The following is a 19,523-nucleotide window of genomic DNA, read 5'->3' on the forward strand; positions in this document are numbered from 1 at the left end:
GTCAACCTTGGTGTCATTCCTCCGAAGCCATCCACCTTAGTCTTTTTAGACATACACTCTCACCAGGATTTTGGGATTCAGTTAGGCTAGCTGGGCAGTGAGCTCCAAAGATGTTCCTATCTCTACTTTCCCAGTGCTAGGACTGCAGGAGTTCGCCACCATGCTCATATTTTAGAGTGGGTTCTGGGGCTTGAACTCAGATCCTCATGCGTGAGCATTAAGAGCTTTACCCTCCGAGCCATCTCCCCATCCCATGAGTTGTTGACTTTTAGCTTCCACTTTAACTTGTAACTAGTACTTTACCTGTCTCCTCCTAACAGAATATACAGCATGAAAAATGCACACACCTTTACCATACAAGACATGTTCAGAGGCCTTCTCAGGAAATATTCAAGAAATGAACTGAGAAATGGGCTGGTGGTTGATTCTGCCCATGACAAGAGCAGTAGGGAGAACAGAAAGATGACAAGGTAGAATAGCAGCTACCCACACACACTGAGTCTATATACTTTTATGTTCTTTCTTTCCTTCTCTTTTTCTTTCTTTCTTTCTTTCTTTCTTTCTTTCTTTCTTTCTTTCTTTCTTTCTTTCTTTCTTCCTTCCTTCCTTCCTTCCTTCCTTCCTTCCTTCCTTCCTTTCTTTCTTTCTTTCTTTCTTTCTTTCCTTCCTTCTAAATAAGCTAAAGCTTATTTAGAGGAGACCACCTTTCCCCTCTATGATGGAAAGTGAGGTCACACGAAGCAAGCAGTTCTTTAATTGAAGGTTGCATATTACTGGAGCCTCTGACTCACTGGGTCAGTGCAATAACCTGACAGTGCTCTATCCAATAAACAATGTTGTGTGATGTCCGGGGCCCCCACACTCACCTATGGGATCATTTCCAGGTGTTATTTCAGCTTGGATTTATCTGAATAGGAGCCAAAAGTGTAATTTCCAAATAGAAGAGTAGGAATGACTACAAATAAAGTAGGTCTAGAAGAGGTTGTTCTGAGCAGGTACAGCCAAACTCAGCTTGCAGTTGGCACGGTGTCACACTAGAAATTGGAACAGGAGAAACTGCAGGGCATCAGTTCTGGTACTGTATGGCTGCACTAAATCCCCAGGCTGAGTTCTCTTCAGACTGGCCCTAGGACTACTGAATTTAAGGGCCTCCATGTGAGGAAGCATGAGATATGAGATCTGGTGTGGAATTCATAAGTGCCCAATAGGAGGAAGGAAGCACTTAGGAGAAACTTCTGGAAGGTTTAATAACTTTTCAGTTTATTCTGTGCATGTGTGTGCATAGGGCCAATTTCAAAGAGCTTCCTTTACAAAATTGTTAAGTTAATAATGCCATTGCATAAACTTTGCTCAGCTCTTTAAAAGTAGCAGGAAGCTGAAACTGGTTCATTCCCCAGGGATTATCAAGACGCCTGCCAGCAGTGTGAAGGAAAAGAGCCTTTGTAGCGCATCCTTGGGAAGTGTCCTTGCCCTGGAGAGTCTCTGCTAGCATCCGAGTATCACTGGATGGTGGGACAGGGTTGTGAGGAATAAACTGCAGAGCAGGGGGCGCATGAGGTGGGTCTGAGCACAAGCCATTGACAGATGAGCTGTGTGGTTTAGGCAACTCAAGTAGATCTCTCTATGAAATGGTGGGTCTGGCTAAATGGCATTCCGCACACCCTTCCAATTCAGGCTCTGTGATGAGAATTTTCTAGAGTCCCCAGGACATGTCAGTGCCACTGAAAACTGATCTGTGCACAAGTCAGAGAGGAAATGAACTCTGCCCTTTGGTTTCTGGGTTCAACTCAAAAGTTCTTCTATTAGCAGGACTTCAGCAATGCTCTCTCTTACCGAGACTTGGAGAATAGCGTGCCTGTCTGTGAAGGTCACATCTCAGCCTCCATTCCCCCCTGTTATCAATGCACACACACACACACACACACACACACACGAGAGAGAGAGAGAGAGAGAGAGAGAGAGAGAGAGAGAGAGAGAGAGAGAGAGAGAGNAGAGAGAGAGAGAGAGAGAGAGAGAGAGAGAGAGAGAGAGAGAGAGAGAGAGAGTTGGGGCGAGATCCCTGAAATTAACAGTATCACCTTTTCCTTTGCCAAGTAAGGCACAGTATTGTGCTTTGTATTTCCTCCCTGAAAGGCACTGGGATCCTTTTGAAAATAGAGATTCTTCGGTTCCATTCAGGACCTACTAATTCTAAGAGGATATTGAGGGAAGTAAGTTTCTTTTTGTCTTTTAAAGATTTATTTATTCTTATTTTGTGTGTGTGCTTGTTTTGTCTGGGAACCATGTTTGTACAGTGCTGTTAGAAGGGCAAAGAGGGTGTTAGATGCCCTGGAATTGGAATTAAAGACCCTTGTGAGCCCCCACATAGGTGCTTGGAATTGAATCTGGTTCCTCTAGAAAAATAGTCAGTGCTCATAACAGCTGATCCATCTCTCCAGCCCTGGAGGTAAGCTTTGAAACCAAGCATTGTTGATCATTCTTACATATGCCAAACAACAGTTGGAAAGCATTATCCTAGAAGGGGCCAGAAATTCATAATCCCACTTGCCTGTGCAGTTAGATTCTCTCATCCACACAGAAGCATCATCTCACAATCCAAGTGCCAGATGCAAGGGAGAGCAAAGGCATGAAGTGTCTATTCTCATGGAGTGTATGCTCTAGTAGCAGGAAGCAAGCAAGTAGAATAATCTTTGAAATGAAGCAAAGGACAAGTAAGGTGGGGGACACTCTCTCAGACAGGCAGAGACAGTGTTCCTGATTGGGATATATTGTGTAAAGACAGAAGTGAAGGACACATCATTAACCCAGAGGGCCTTGCAGAATGTGGATGGACTATATCTATTCTGGACAAATGACAAGTTATTGACAGGGATGTACCTGGGACAGGCATTACAGTGTTTAAATGTCTATTACTCTATGTGTGATTTATTCCTAGGTTGCAGATCATTATAAAAAGTAGATTGGTGGGAATGGAGGAGTAACTTATGTCACACTTTTTATTTTTCTTTTGTCATTGTTTTATTGAAATAGTATCTATATAGCTCAGGCTAGACTTTAAATCACAACCCTCCTGCCTCAGCCTCAGGAGTATTGGAATTACAGACACTCACCACTATGCCTAATATTTTATATTGATTTTCATATGACTTCCTATTCCTAACTGAAGTCTTGTAAGCAACCCAGAATAAGTGTGCAACAAAAGAATTGTCTTTGGCAAAGTGGCCAGATATAAAATTAACTCAAACAAATCAGTAGCCTTCCTATATTCAAAGGATAAATAGGCTGAGAAAGAAATTAGGGAAATGACACCCTTCATAATAGTCACAAACAATATAAAATATCTTGGTGTGACTCTAACCAAACAAGTGAAAGATCTGTATGACAAGGACTTCAAGTCTCTGAAGAAAGAAATTGAGGAAGACCTCAGAAGATGGAAAGATCTCCCATGCACATGGATTGGCAGGATTAATATAGTAAAAATGGCCATTTTACAGAAAGCAATCTACAGAATCAATGCAATCCCCATCAAAATTCCAACTCAATTCTTCATATATTTAGAAAGAGCAATTCTCAAATTCATTCGGAATAACAAAAAATTCAAGATAGTGAAAACTATTTTCAACAATAAAAGAACTTCTAGGGGAATCACCATCCCTGACCTCAAGCTATACTACAGAGCAATTGTGATAAAAACTGCATGGTATTGGTACAGTGACAGGCAGGTAGATCAATGGAATAGAATTGAAGACCCAGAAATAAACCCATACACCTATAGTCACTTGATCTTTGACAAAGGAACTAAAACCATCCAGTGGAAAACAGAGAGAATTTTCAACAAATGGTGCTGGTTCAACTGTCATTCAACATGTAGAAGAATGAAAATTGATTCGTTCTTATCTCCCTATACAAAGCTCAAGTCCAAGTGGATCAAGGACCTCCACAGAAAATCGGATACACTGAATCTAATAGAAGGGAAAGTGGAGAAAATTCTTGAACACATGGGCAGGGGAAGATTTCCTGAACAGAACACCAATGGCTTATTCTTTAAGATCAAGAATTGACATATGGGACCTCATAAAATTGCAAAGCTTCTGTAAGGCAAAAGACACTATCAATAGGACAAAATGGCAACTAACAAATTTGGAAAAGATCTTTACCATCCCTACGTCTGATAAAGAGCTAATATTAAATATATACAAAGAACTCAAGAAGTTAGACTCCAGAGAACCAAATAACCTGACTAAAAAATGTGGAACAGAGCTAAACAGAGAAAACTTGAAGGGCTCAGAAACACCTAAAGAAATGTTCAACATCCTTAGTCATCAGGGAAATACAAATCAAAATAATCCTGAGATTCCAACCTCACACCAGTCAAAATGACTATGATCAAAAAACTCAGCTGACAACAGATGCTGGCGAGGTTGTGGAGAAAGAGGAACAATCCTCCATTGCTGGTGGGATTGCAAGCTGGTACAACTACTCTGGAAGTCAGTCTGGTGGTTTCTCAGAAAATTGGGCATAGTACTACCAGAAGATCCAGCAATACCACTCCTGGGTATATGCCTGGCCCTATTCCCTGCCCTGTTGCGGCATCCTGACTGTGGACACTGTGTGACAGGCCACCTCATATTCCTGCGGCCATAACTTCCTCCCTGCTGTGATGGATTATATCCCTTCTTAGGGTATGTAAGTGCTGAAATAATCCCTTCTTGAATAGCTTCTTGTCAGCCATTTGGTTACAGCAATGAGAAATGTGTCTAATACAATGAGATAATTAATTGAGTCATTAGAATTAGACATGGCACCTACATTCTCCTAAATATGACTGTCTTAGTTAGGGTTTGTATTGCTGCTATGAAACACCATGATCAAAAGCAAGTTGGGGAGCAAAGGGTTTATTTGGCTTACACATACACATTGTAGTCCATCACTGAAGGAAGTCAGGACAGGAACTCAAACAGGGCAGGAACCTGGAGGCAGGAATGATTAGAGGCTATAGAGGGCTGCTGCTTACTGACTCACTCCTTATGGCTTGCTCAGCCTGCCTCATTATAGAACCCAGGATTGGCCCCACCCACAATGGGCTGGGTCCTCGGCCATTGATCACTAATTGAAAATGCCTTACAGCTAGATCTTATAGAGACCTTTTTTTCCTCAATTGTGTCAAGCTTTCTGGTTTGTGTCAAGTAGACATCAGACTAGCCAGTGCAATGGCCATTGTGGTCATAGCAGGCTGTTTGAAGGAATTTGAAACCACGGAGCTTCGTATCCATCTGGTCATCTGTTTCATAGGACCACGAGAAGAGACAGTGATAAGATAGTCATTTGCTAGCTTTTGCTCACAAGACAGACTTATGGTTCTTTCTCCCTGTCCCATCTCATTGCCTACATATACAGCTGTGAATATACAGCTGAGCAAATGTGCAATGCTATCTACTGACATTGGTACAGTAGCTCAGGCTTCCCGAATAAAAAAGATCTGAATGCATTCGTGGGAATTCTGTCCTAAGACAGCCTTTTCTGCCTTGTAAAAACCATGCTTTCAAATGCAGAGCCTGGAAGAGAAACCTCCACTCCATGCCTGGAATATTTACTGACTCTGTCAAGAAGGAGCATAGAGATTCTTTTACCACTCATTGAAAATAGAAATCTCTCTGAATGTCAGGACAAGGGACAAGTTCGCATATTATTTAGTCAGGGATAAACAAAATCCACGCATTTGGAGCACACACTGAACCCATATGTCTGTTTACTCTAAGGAGACAGCAAGGACCCTTTTTAGAGATCGCATATATGTGTTTGGTATATCCCCTCCATGAAGTATGTACATTCTTTTTTCCCTAATCTTTTCAGAACAGTTATGACATTTTTCAAATCTGCTATACAACCTAACCATTGTTTCCTGAAATTTATACCCTAACATAATTTCCAGTTCCTTTTTGGTTTGAGTCTTAACTCCATAACTCATGTCCACAGACACACAAAGTTATGTGGCTCCAGAGCCTTAACCTTCCCCTTTTGGTCTCTGCATAGAGCGAATTGGCTTTCCTTCATTCTTTTTGTGTTTAACTTTTTGTGCCCATGCCAAGGATCTTACCCAGTCTTAGGCATGCTAAGCACAGACTCTGATGCTAAGCCACATCCAAGTCCTTCCTTTTACTCTTGATTCACCTTTGCTCTCTGTTGACTGGACCTCAAATATGCTCCCCTTGACCTGGAAAGTTCTCTCATTCTATCTCACTAAGTTCTATTTGTCCTTCAGATCTCAGTGTAGTGAGTTCTCAACAGGGTCATCCTCATCTTCCTCTGCATAGTGAAGAAAACCTTAGTAGACCTTGCCCTAATGCCAACACTCTCGCTCTCAGTGTTGTCACAGGGTACACTGAGTTCATCTGCCTCCCACAACGGCAGGAGCTACAGCTATTTTTAGTATCTACTAACCATCACCTAGCTGGCATCTGGCACAGGATAGAGATGTTCTTTATTCATGTATTTATAGTTTTCAAGTGGACAAAACCATTTAGGAGTGTCTCCACTTCCAAAGATGCTCACTGGTCTACCATTTGTGGAACAGTAGCATCCCATGAATCACCAGCAAGACCTACAGCAGGCTTCCCTAAAGCGCAACATTAAAGCTATACATAGATATATCTCCCATTTGATTTTCTTGCTCACTGCCTTTTCAGACACTTATGAAGATAAAGACCTTGGGCATCTCCACCATCTTTTCTCTCAGTCCACTCTGCCTATGAAGAAACGATGACTCAGAAAACTAATGGGCCAGGCTCCATAATGACGACAGTGATTTCACTGTCTGTGATTTTCCTATTAGATTTCTAAAATTGGGTGCCAGTGAAGGGAAGGCCTAAGGGCACAAGTATCAGGAAGAAAATATGGATCCAGATACATAAATTAGAGCAGCACTGACTAGTGTGGGGTACCGATGAATGCCAGAGAAAGTGATAGAGTTTGAGAGAATCAAAAATGAAAGCAAATTCCTTTGGATGAGGACATGGTGGATTGGGAGGAAATCTGGCTGTCCAATCAGACAAGCTTGGCAATGTCCCTAGAAAGACCTGGACAGAGAGGCCCTGGGAGGAAGCAGAGGTACTTAGGTGTCCACCTGGCACATTTTGGTCAGCATCACTTGTCTTTACAACAAACATAAAAAGGGGAGATTGTTTCTTCCATTTTAAAGTTGGATAAGCAGACATGGAGAGAACAGGTCCTCTGGTTTTAAGTCAAAACCAGAGCTCACCAGATTCTTATTGTTTCCAATTAGATACATCATCTGCTTAGTCACCACTTGGTGTGTTCACATGTGCAGTGTGGGTAATGCTATGCAGGATTGCTGGGAACATTAACCTTCATGAGACAACACAGAGAATCATGAACACACAGTTGGCCTTGATTCAATATTTTCTGTTCTCCATGCTTTCTATTGGACTGCGAGTTTCTTACAGGTCTTATTATACATTTTTGTAATTACTATTTCCAGGTTTGGGAAGACATGGCAGAGGTTGTACTTTGCACGGGGTATGTCACTTCGCCTGACCACAATAGCACTGCTGTAAAGTGCCTATTACTGTATCAGATATCTAACACAATCAGCATAGGAAGGAAGAAGGCTCCCAGCTTTGACCATCTCAGGATGGATATCATAGGACCTATTATCTCCACTGCTTATGGCAGCACAGCCCATCCTTGAAGTAGCTCTTGGTAAATCAGCTCACGTTGTAAGCAGGGATTAAAAACAGGAAGAGGAAAGGGCTGGGGAAGGGAGGTCCTACTATTTCTTCAGTGTAATCCTCTAAATAATATAAACCACCATGAGGGAGGTCTTACTTCTTAAAGGTTCCCCTATTTCCTAATAGTGCCATGGCAGGGGAATGAGTCTTTAACATGAGCCTTTCAAGGGGCATTGTAGATAGCAACCATAGCAATGAGGTTCCACTCTATTCCAAGGGACCTCTCCAGCACAGAATTAGTCAGCTTCTTAAGGCAGGACAGTGTCAGCAAATGACCTGAATCCAGCTAGCCCCAGGCCTTTTCCCATCACTGCACCATATCCAAGTACCCAGGCCAAGCATTGATACTTGGTGTTTGTGGTGACAATCATGAAGAATATTAATATTAATAGATCATTTTTCTCCAGTTAATCACCACTGGGTAGCACTCCATATACCTGAAATGAATTATTACATTTACTCACTAGAGCAACTGCTTATTATATGCACAAATTCTATTCCTCTTTTATATGTGACAAAATGAAAGTCCAAGGGATTGGCTTTCTCTGCTATGTAGACATTTTCGTCAATACCCAAATAATGAGACTTGAAGAAAACTCACAGTTACCTTGTAGCAGACCAATACTTAACAGAAGGTAACTGACTTTCCAAGAGAGTTACACTGACCTTGACTCTTCCCAGGACAGATTCTGTCAGATATCTTGAGATGCTTTTACCAGATACAGAATTTCTTTAGTTGCAGGATTTTACTCTATTATTTCAGGGAACCCAGCTGAGCAATTTTATTTCTTCCAGGAGCTCTCCCTACTGTGGTTATTTAATTCCCATCTTTGACTTACATACTTGCCTGGGAAAACCAACAATATATATCTAGAGTTTCCATGTCCAGGAAATCCAGCATCACTGAGCTATGATGTAGTCATATGGATTGCCCATGGTGTGCATTAGCATTCTAAAGTAGGAAGAATTTCATCTTTCATTTCTTTGTGTGCTGAAGACAATTCCTGATATGTGGTGGGACAGATAATGACCTGGCCTACAGTGTCAGTCTGGGCACAATTTCTGATAGGCTATGTTTTAGCCTCATAGCTTTAGGTACTTTACCTAACTAACCATTGCTTACCTTGTATCTTCATCTGGCCAAAGATACAAATGTAATACTTTTGTAAAGTAGTAACTGTATGTCTAACACAGGCACATAACAAGCTTCTAGTTAATGCTAATTTTGTAGGCAAGCCCCTCCCTCAAAATCAATAAATAAGAATCTATTAATATTGATATATGACTCCTACTGTGGCAAGTGGAACAGGGATAAAGGAAATGACACAATGCTTCATCCACTGTATACATGAAGGCATTATGGTTGCTGCTTTACAGCTCCATTTTCTTCCATTTTCATAGCCATATGTTGCTACTTTTAGAGAAGGAGCAACCTAGCTTAATAACTGAAAGCCTGTGGTCATTATCAATGTAATGACTAGATCTCCAGGAAGTCTGATTCCAAGTACATTTCTCCCCATGTCATACTAAAACTTCATGCAAATACTCATTCATGTGTTCATTCATCCAGCACACAATTGCCCATTTTATAAAAGGACTGTGCTTGGTTGGAAACCTTTGCTACGTTAGGTGTATAGTTGGGAAAAGCAAGCAATAATTAACTTAATTAGTTCATAACAAGCAAGGTAAGATAATTGGCATAAAATAAGACAAATCAGAGCAGTATAAAGGGAGGGAAGAGGAAAGAAAGGTGGGGGGAGGAAGGGAGATTAAGATTGGCTGGCTTCAGATGAACGGCCAGGAAAGGATTCTCCGTTGTAGAAACATTTCGTGAGATGGATGTGATAAAGTGTGATTGGATTGTAGGTATTTTTAGGAGGTTAAGCCCAGGAGGATTTACCACAGAATTGGAAGATGAATATGGGAGAAAGCAAGGAACTGTGGACGATTCTAAAAAAAAAAAATTTTTTTTTTTCTTCTGGCTGGAGTGACTAGAAGAGTGGAGTTTGCTCTTATTTCTTAAGCTGGATAAATATGCTGGACAAACAGGTTTTCTCCAGGGCAGAAATGAGTTGTTTTTTTGGTTTTTTTTTGAGATTCCTAATATGCTTTCAGGTGGAACTGTTTGTTGGGCAAACAGCTAGAAAGTACCTGGGGACTCTAAGAAGGGAGAGAGAGAGAGAGAGAGAGAGAGAGAGAGAGANAGAGAGAGAGAGAGAGAGAGAGAGAGAGAGAGAGAGAGAGAGAGAGAGAGAGCGAGAGAGCGCACAGAAAGTTTAACCCTAGAAGGCAAGACAATAACCTCTTAGGAAGGAAGCAGTGATCCTATGATCCTGTGTGGGGGAGGAGACGTGGCACAGAGGACTAGAGTCATTGGTGTGAGAATGACATACATTCTCACAAAACTCGCCTTGTAAAGTGATGCAAAGAGGAAACCAGAGAAAATAAGAGGCAGACAGCAAGTGTAAATGACTATTCCAAAGCTTTTTTTTTTTTTTTTTTTTTAAGGTAGACAAAGAGATTGGGCCATGAAGGAAGATACAAGATTTTGAGATGACTAAGGCCAGAGGACTTACATGTATGTGTGGACTGCATACAATGTTTCTGTGGAAAGAAAATGAAGTGGGCACAAGTGCAGGTCTAAAGTGAGCTACGAGAGGGAATGATCAGAAGGCCACTCATCTACTGCTCACCAACTTAAAAAATATGCTTAAGATATAGAGCAGTATCCAAGGGCGATACAATCTTTCCCTGTTTGATTGTAACAAAGTTCCCTTGATGCAGCTATTATCACTTTTATGTTACAGAGAAAGGCGCTGCGCTTTGGGATGGGTTTTAAATGTAGGTATACATTTGTGAAGATGAGGGAGATTGACTAGAAAACTAGTTGTCAGAGAAAGCTGTGGGTGGAGGTGCAGTTGATGTCGGCTCTGACAAGTAGGAGGCTTCTAAGTATGTGGAAAGGATTTAGAAGAGAGTTTAAGAAACATGAAAAATAAGAAATTCTGTAAATAAAAAAAATGCAACCATAAAGTCTATTCTTTTTATGTACTCTGGCACTGGACTGCATGAGTTATAATCCTAACTTTTGCTCTCAACAGGAATGAGGCTACAGACAAGTTAGCCAGTTTCTCAGAGACCCAGTAAAAACAGGGGTCACCTCAAGGTATTTGTGATAAACAGACACAGTCATTCACATTTACATCATATGAACACATAGCAGAATTACTGTGGGACCTAAAAAGGCAGTCTGTGTTCTGGTAGAGTGAGGCTTACTTTGGAGACCCAGTAGGAAACTCTACAAGGGACAGAACAGTAAGCCACATTCCCAGACACAGGCGCCTGACACCACAGAGCCCCCAACTCCATAATCCTGTGACTATCAGTCATGTAGAGTAGACAATGTCTCAAGCTCCTGGTATTCTGGTTAAACTCCACCCCCATAGTAAACCTGGCAATAGCCAGGTATGCTCCTACCCACAGTTACCCTACAACAGCAAGGTAGCCCAGCCCACTATAAAAGGAGCTGCTTGGCCCCTCCTCTCTCTCTTAAGTTCTTGTTTCACTTGTTTCCTCCAAGTGGCCATGGCTGGCCTCTACTTCTCTACCTTCTGTCATTCCCTCTGCTTTTCTACAATAAAGCTCTAGGGCCATCTCTGGTCATCAAGACACCCGCCCCCCCCCCGCCCCCCCCTCCCCCAGCATGCTGTTTTAGTGTGTCATTGAAAGAGACTCTGCTCCAAGTTGACCCTCTGACTGAAGAGTCATTATGAACAGAATATGGGTGAGCGTGCTCATCCACTTTCCAATTCAGTTCTTAATTTAAAAAAGTTGCCTTGAAAGTCTAATGAAAGTGAGTGGGCAAAATCCATGTGGCTCCTAGCTGTCCAGCACACAGATAAGTACATAGATAAGGAGATCCTTTCAATAAAATAGAGAAGCTGTCCTCACACAGACTCAGAAGGAAGTATACAGGGTGATATGAAGGCTAGAAGGGATCTAATGTTAGGGTCTAAAGGCTTAGTCTTGGCTCTTGGTTCTGTTGGTTTATTAAGTTTGGGCTGAGCCAATTCCTCACTTATAACATGCAAATAATGGTATTCAATAATAATGGCTATTGTGAGGAGCAGGCCAGACCTGGTCTCTGGCACCCAGTTGGAATCCCCAGGCTTCCTATTGGTTGTCTTTCTTGTGACCTACTTGTCTTATCAACTCTGTTACTGTAACTTGTGTGAAGCATATACCTCCAGTTTTGAAGTCTTGAAGTTTTCCTAGAGAACTTCATTTAGATCATTTTTTTTTTCTAGAATGGGTGGCATTTTGTACACAAGAATGTGACAAGGACAATTCACATAGAAATGGGGGCACATGCAAGATATTCCTCCTTGTTCTTTTAGGAAAGTAAACCCCTACTTTGATTGGTTAATAACCAAAGGTCTTCCAGCATCTGCTCCCAAATCAGGCTCCAAAAATCTCACCAAGTCTCCTTTTACTTCACTGGCCCACCCATTCTTTTGGCTTTTTCCTCCTCTCTGGCCTATTTGCTCCCTGACTAGTTTCTTTTAGCTATAAATTAGTTATCTTCCCATTTCTAGAGCCATTTTTTTTCTTGGATGATTCCTCCCTATCTAGGGGAATAAGTAAAGTGATCCCTTTACCCAGTTATATAGACGCAAAGACAGGACAACAGCATTGTCTGGCTGCCCTCATTTCTGACGACACCCTCTTATCTCAAGGTAAAAAGCCATAGGACCAACTCAATGGCTCAGTCAGTACCTTACACATATATAAGCTTGACAACCCATTTGATGCCCAGAACCAACATGGTAGAAGGGAAGGGCTGATTCCACGTGCACCAGGACACATTCTCAAACAAACAAACATGGCTTCAAAGAACAACACCGCAGTAAACCCCATGTCTTAAAGTGTGTCTACTTGTAGCTCCCTAACCTTCAATAAGTAAAGACAACTGTGTTCCTGTGTTTATTTTCTGGTGCTTTTCACAAGATACACACACGATTTTGCATTTCATCTACATGATGCTGCCATATGTGTCATCCTTCCAGTCAGTGACGCTCTATCCATTGTCTGTTTGGACTTGGGATCATGCTGGTGCTGGAAGTATAGCAGAGAATACAGGCTTGCTTCCACAGAGATGTCAGGCAATGTAGCAGGATAACAAATATGTCATAACACCTTACTCACAGTGACAAACAAGGTACATTCTCTGAAGTAAAGAAACACAGTCTTCAATAGCTATGATGAGCTGAGGGCCAGGGATGGATTACGGGCTGGAACTGGGAATTGAAGTCTAGAATAACAGTGCTGTATGGCAGAGGGGATTCCTAAAAGCCTGTGGTTAGAGGAAGAATGTTGAGGGTTGAATGGACTGTGTGGCCAGCAGCCAGACATGATGGAGATGCTTAAAGCCTAGCAGGAAGAGTGGTTGGAGAGGTAGAAGAACAAACAGGAATTTAAATACAGATATGTTTGAGAACACAGGATGGAAGGAAGGTCATTTATTTACTTGCTTCATGTAATTCATGGTCACACGTGTATACAGAGGCCAGAACAGTATTTGGGCCACTTTATTCTATCACTCTCTACTTTAATGCCTTGAAATGATCTCTCATAAAACTAGAAGCTTGCTATTTGGGGGATTAAGTGAGCTCTTCATGCCCCAATTCTGGGATTACAGGTATACATTGCCATGTCCAACTTTTATATAGGTGCTACAGATTTGAACTCCAGCCTTTATGCTTACAGAGCAACTTTTCTTACCTACAGGGCCATCATCTGTCTCTGTCTATCTATCTATCTATCTATCTATCTATCTATCTATCTATCTATGTATTTTTATGTGTATGGGTGTTTTGCCTGCATGTATGTCTGTGTATCACCTGCATGCCTGCTACCTGTGGAGGTCAGAAGAGGGGGTCAGATATCCTGGAACTGGAGCTACAGATCTCTGTTAGCTGCCATGTAGATGCTGAGAATTGCATCTAGGTCTTTTGCAAGAGCAGACAGTGCTCCTTACTGCTGAGCTATCTTGTCAGCCCTAGGACTCCATATTTTAAACAAATCATACTTACTACTCTATAGAGAAACAAGCTTCCACCTTCTGAATAAAACAGAGGGAAAAAAGGTAAGAACTCATTTATGAAGCTTTTGATCTGCTTTCTATATGAAGTGTTAATTTGTGTTTGAGCCAGCATTAAATATAACAAATTCAATGTATATGAAGGTCAGTTTTCCATTACTATTATTAATACCCTACTTGTGATATTCTGACTGTTTTTTTTTTTTTTTTGAAGCTATCCTACAGAAACCAAGGTTCGGAAAGGCAAACGCCTAATAGCACCTTGCTGGTATGCAGTGTAGGTAGGTCTGTCCCAAACCGTGATCTTCCTTGTGTGTGGGAACAATAGCACCGAAGCAACATGAGGAAGACCATGCAAGTCATCAGAGGCAATGATTTCTTTCCCTTAAGAAGCCCAGAGCTGCTTTAGATCCTAAACTTGATTTAGAATTACTCTTAGGAAAATTGGGGGTGGGGGGCATTTAATAGTTATTTGCCTTTCTGAGAAAAATTCAAAAATTATCAATTCTTCATTTACCAGTTAAACGAAAGACGGCATTCATAGCTGGAAACAAATAGGTTCAAGTGTAGAGTAATCATGTTGCTAAACAAAAATACACATTAACCAAAAAGCAAAACAAACTCAGAGTCATTATGACATGCTTTCTCTTCAGGTGAACTTTAAATAAGCTACCTGGTTTGGGGAGACACCATGGTGTGTATGAGGAAGCGGCTTGGGACTGGAGACAGCAGAGTAAAGAAAATATGAACCTTCTAGAAAACATGGGACGCTATAATCAAAGCCAGACAGTGCTTGCCTGCCATGTACTGAGCTTGAAGAAGTCTATTATCTGTCACATTTCATTCTCAGCTACTATGGGATGAGGGCTTCTTATTTCTACATTACAAAGGAGATTGGGTGCAGAGCAATTAAGTATAGTAGGCCAGCTGGCTCTGTCTCTGACTCATGTCTTTTCCACTATGTCCCAAGGCCTTGTCCATGATGTTATTTTGATGGATGCTATCCTCCTACCTAATTCTCTTTATTATATTCACAGTGAATTCAAATACACGACACTTTATTTCCATCCTTAAGCCTGTTCATGGGGGGCGGGGGGGGGGTAAAGCAGAAGTTGTTTGTTTTGGGACAGAGTGATGTTTCCATTTTGAGAGAATTAAGTAAATTAGTTTGAAATCGTTCTTGTGGTAGCAGTTTTGTCTATATGATCAGAGTATTTAGTTTGATTAGTGCACAAAATACCAACTGAGATCAAGTGTTTGTGTTTTCAGAGTCTAAGCTGGGAGGAGAGAAGAAGGGAGCCAATCAGAATATAAAGCCATTTAGGACCCCTTTCAAATGGCTTTTGGTCTTCTGTATGTAGAAAGTTCTGGAGATTCTGATCCTTGCTACCTTCTGACTCCTTCCTCAGTATAGATAGGAATAAATGTAGATATTTATTAGGTTTTATTCCATCCATGGGGAAGAAAAAAAATCCAGTGTGTCATTTGCTTCTTAGCTATCAATACATTTATTCAAAGGGACACATGGGAATATAAATCAAATATAAAACAAAGGGACACATGGGAATATAAATCATGTAACTGCCACCCCCAGTCTCAAATCTAAAGTCACCCTAAACATGTACTTTCTTTCCCCACAGGAAGTGATCAGAAATCCACTTCATGAAAAAAGTCTGCTTCTCTCGTGCTATACACAGCTCCAAGTGCCAGACTCCTTCTGCAAGGATGACAAATAAGGGTGGTTTCAGAGCAGGCCGATCACCCACTCCATCCAGGAAGATGATGGCTGGACTGAGCTGGACTTTCCCTCAGAGTCCTTCTTAATACAGTTCCACTTTTAGGATACCCCCTCCCTCCAGCAGAAAACTATCCAGCTTACTTGCTTTATCTGAAACTGCACTTTCCAGAGAGCATCAGACCCAAAGACACAGGCACATCACATAGGGAAGACAAACAACCAGCTCCTTGCTGGAGAAATGCTGAGATCTGCAGTGCTTAGTGGAAGAGGTGCTGCCCGATGTTTACAAGGTGCACATGTGCACACAGAAAGAACACACCCATGTATACGTGTCATGTCCAGCTAGAAATTGACGAGGCAGTCTAAGGGAGAAGCAGAGACCAGGGAAATTCTGTATAAGGCCCAGACCATGCTCCATTCCTGAGATTAACTTGGGAACCCCATAAGACAGATTTCTAGAAAGTACCAGAAGTCAGCAACCCAAGTACAGACTGAAGTACTCCAGTGCAACAACCGGCACTCCACAGTCACAGACTAAGCTAATTCTATTTTGCTAATTGCTTTCTTGGGTATGCACCAAGTTATTAAGCAGACATTGACAAAAACAGAGCTAGAATAAATGTATGTGGCAGCATCCACTGATTGTCCCCGGCACTAGTTCCACTGACTTGTTTGCATGTTAAATGGAACAAGGGAAATTGACGAAATATTTCTGAATGATTTTTTTTTTTTTTCAGAACTGCTGCCAGCTTAGAGATCACCTTTGCAACAGTATCCTGCTCTTCAGAGAATACTTCCCTTTCCTTGGAGGAGGCAGGCTGATTTTCGGAACAGATCTATATGTCAGAGGCAAGCTTTCCCCAGGAACGACAGTCATCTAGTAAGCTGCAGAAGCAAGCAGCGTCAGCAGAACCTGTGGGAAGTCAGACACCAGCCCACTTTGTCCCACCCACCCAGACACACTCTCCCCCTCTGATCTGTACCTTCAGTATGGCAGCTGGAAGAGAGGATGGTGTTTGGAGGTCTGAAGATATAAGGCAGGTAACGAGAGAAGCATTTCATCTTCCAAAGGAAAAAGAAAATTCTAAATGAAAAACCAGTCTCCCGAATCCATAAGGATTCTCTCAGCCTTGAAAGCTGGCTACATCACCAATATGTTTATGTAGGTTCTCTCCCAGATCTGCAGAGGTGGGAAGCCCAAGGAATCACTGGAGATGGGTCCCATTTTGCCATCAGCGCCAGGAAGCAATGCCTTACATTTCTGCAGGCAGCTCAAACTCAGAAGCCCCCAAGCAAGCTGGGATAGAGCCTCTTCATTGGCTGAAGCTTCTCCGAGCAGGATTGCTGAGTAAGTCAGTCCTGCCTTGTAAACACGCTCTGAAATATTCTGCCTGAAGCCACTACCTTTCCCCCGTGTGTCCGTTTCTCAGTGATAGCAGTGCAGCCGGACACGGGAGTGGTGAGGATAAGTGACCATCTCCTATTTAGCTGAAAGATCAGATTAAACAAAGACAGCATAGTGTTCTGCCCTGGAGGGGTTGGCTATTCAAAGGAGCCACCCGCAGTGCCATGGATCTCAGGAATATTAAAGTACAGTGCAATGAAATGGGTCTCTGTCCTGAGCTTAATCTAGATTTAGTTCTTCCCCCCCCCCCCACCACCTTTAATTCTAAAGATCAAACAATAGGGCCATTTATCATTTAGGTGAAGCCAAAAGCTGGGATGAGGAGTCAGGGGTGCAGGGCTAACACAGAAAGATTCTGTGTTCCACTGTAGCATTCCCCTGTGTCCAATACCCCCCCCCCCCCCCCAGCCCCGAGCCATAGTACTGAAGCATGAATTCGGTCCTGATCTGCACTCTGTACAAATATAAAGCCACAGCACAAGGGACAAGGCAAACTCAAGAGAACTGTGACCCTTCAACAGCTCATGCCCCTGACGACATAGAAAAATACAGAAAGTAAGTTAACCCAGGAATTATACAACTTTCCCAAAATTCAGAAAGACAGATAGAGGGGGTATGGGGGGGGTAGAGGGAAAGGGGGAGGGAGAGGATATTAAAAGATGTGACTGCTCACTGGACACTAATTTGGGGGTTGGTTTAATTTGGGTGCATAAAATAAAGTGACTTCAGAAGCCCTGCAAGCAAGCACAGGGCTGCAGCTCAGGATTTATAAGTTCTGTCAAAGACGCTATTGTATATGAGGAAGAGAAAGAGCGAAGGTCCTTTGTGCTGTATTTCGATACACAAGGGGATAATTTAAACAGTCAGTGAAAGAAAGCAGATATTCCCCCCCCCCCCCTGCCAGAGGGGCATTTAAAAATAAGACTTAAAATAAGAAATGCCTTGAAAACCTCAGGATGTTTTTAATACGTTACAGGTTCTCTACTGTATTTAACTGAGCACTGAGGAAGGGTGCTTGTATGTCTAGGAGAGAACAAGACGGAGGAATTATAAAGCAAGGCACAACAGGATATTGTAAACAGACACTCCCACTGCCCCTCCCCTCTGCGCTCCACCCCCCACCCCCCCCCTTCTTCCGGTCTATCACAATGTAAACACAAACTTCTGGCTGGGAGAGCCAGCCCATTTGGTACTGAGATCACCTGGCGGTGGTGGCACATGCCTTTAATCCCAGCTTTTGGGAGGCAGAGACAGGCAGATTTCTGAGTACGAGGCCAGCCTGGTCTACAAAGTGAGTTCCAGGACAGCCAGGGCTATACAGAGAAACCCTGTCTCAAAAAAAATAAAAAATAAATAAAATAAAAAAATCTCCATAACCCCATAGCCTGGTATAGTAGGTTGTTCCTAGTAAGGTACGGTTCGAAATGCCTAAGTCAGTGGTGCTCAACCTTTAGAGCACAGCCCCTCTGGGGGTGGAACAATGCTTTCACAGGGGTCACAGGTCAGATACCCTGCATGTCGGATGTTTACATTATGACTCACTATGGTAGCAAAATTATGATTTTAAAGTAGTAACAAAATACTTTCATGGTTAGGTGTCACCACGACACCAAGAATAGTATTAAAGGGTCACAGCATTAGGAAGGTTAAGAACCACTGGCCTAAGTGATCTAGTTGCCCTGTGGATAATTTCAAACTCAGAACACCGGGGCGGGGAGTGGGTGGAGTGGGTGGGGGTAGGTTCTTCCTAGGAGACACTTCACATTCAACTTCTGTATGGCAGAGTGTGGCCATTTAACAGAAGGCTTCTGTTTCCCTGTCAAATGGGGAGAAAACAAGGTTTGGCGTGTGTATTCTTGGAAAAAGTGAGATAGTTAAGTATAAAACACGTAGCACATTGCAGGCATTTGATAAACTCCCACATTTCTGCGGCAACGGCTTAATCATCTCTGGCCATTTAACCCCCCCTCCAAGAGCCTCCAAGTGGCAGGTGTGGTTAAAGCAGGTGTGGTTAAGACTGTGGCATCAAAGTTTGACAGCCTTTGGAGTTAGATCCTACCTTTGACTTGGACCCAAAGTATGACCTTGGGCAACATGAAGCCAAAGAGCCTTCTGTTAAGGATAATGATAGAATCTCACACAGTACTATAAGGGTGAATCGAATTGTACATGTAAAGGGATTAGAACATTGCAAATTGGCCAGCCTATGCATGGCCTCCAGGGACTTGCACCTGACTGGGGAGATGGGGAATGAAGTCAAGAAAACCACAGACAGACAGACAGACAGACAGAAGGCTAGGACTGGGTAGTCTCAGTTCTTGCCTGGAGAAACCTCAATTCTTTTCTAAGCTCAGCATGTTATTATATAGAGTTTACCAGAGAGTGTGAGTTATTATGTACAGATAAACAAGAAGGCAGGGTTTATGGTGTGTAGGCATTAGCGGTCTTTGGGAGGGAAATGTCTTGGGGGTGGGTAGAGAAAGTATGGTCGGCATTTTCTGTATTCTGTCAACACCCCCAGACCAATCAGAA

General features: G+C 42.3%; 1 protein-coding gene across 4 annotated transcripts in view; it reads right to left on the bottom strand.

Annotated features, from left to right (window-relative positions):
* Window positions 1-16,999, bottom strand: part of Ppp2r2b (protein phosphatase 2 regulatory subunit Bbeta) — a 404,944-nt gene extending 387,945 nt beyond the window's left edge. The window contains exon 1 of one of the 4 annotated variants that reach the window (XM_021150238.2): window positions 16,570-16,999. In XM_021150238.2, coding sequence (XP_021005897.1) covers window positions 16,570-16,648 — 79 coding nt within the window. In that variant the 5' untranslated portion in view covers window positions 16,649-16,999. The remainder of the gene's footprint in view (window positions 1-16,569) is intronic. The other 3 variants (XM_021150241.2, XM_029471971.1, XM_029471975.1) reach the window with 3 other exon arrangements.
* Between the last annotated feature and the right edge of the window lie 2,524 nt (window positions 17,000-19,523).

Source organism: Mus caroli, chromosome 18, assembly GCF_900094665.2.
Source record: "Mus caroli chromosome 18, CAROLI_EIJ_v1.1, whole genome shotgun sequence".
NCBI lineage: Eukaryota > Metazoa > Chordata > Mammalia > Rodentia > Muridae > Mus > Mus caroli.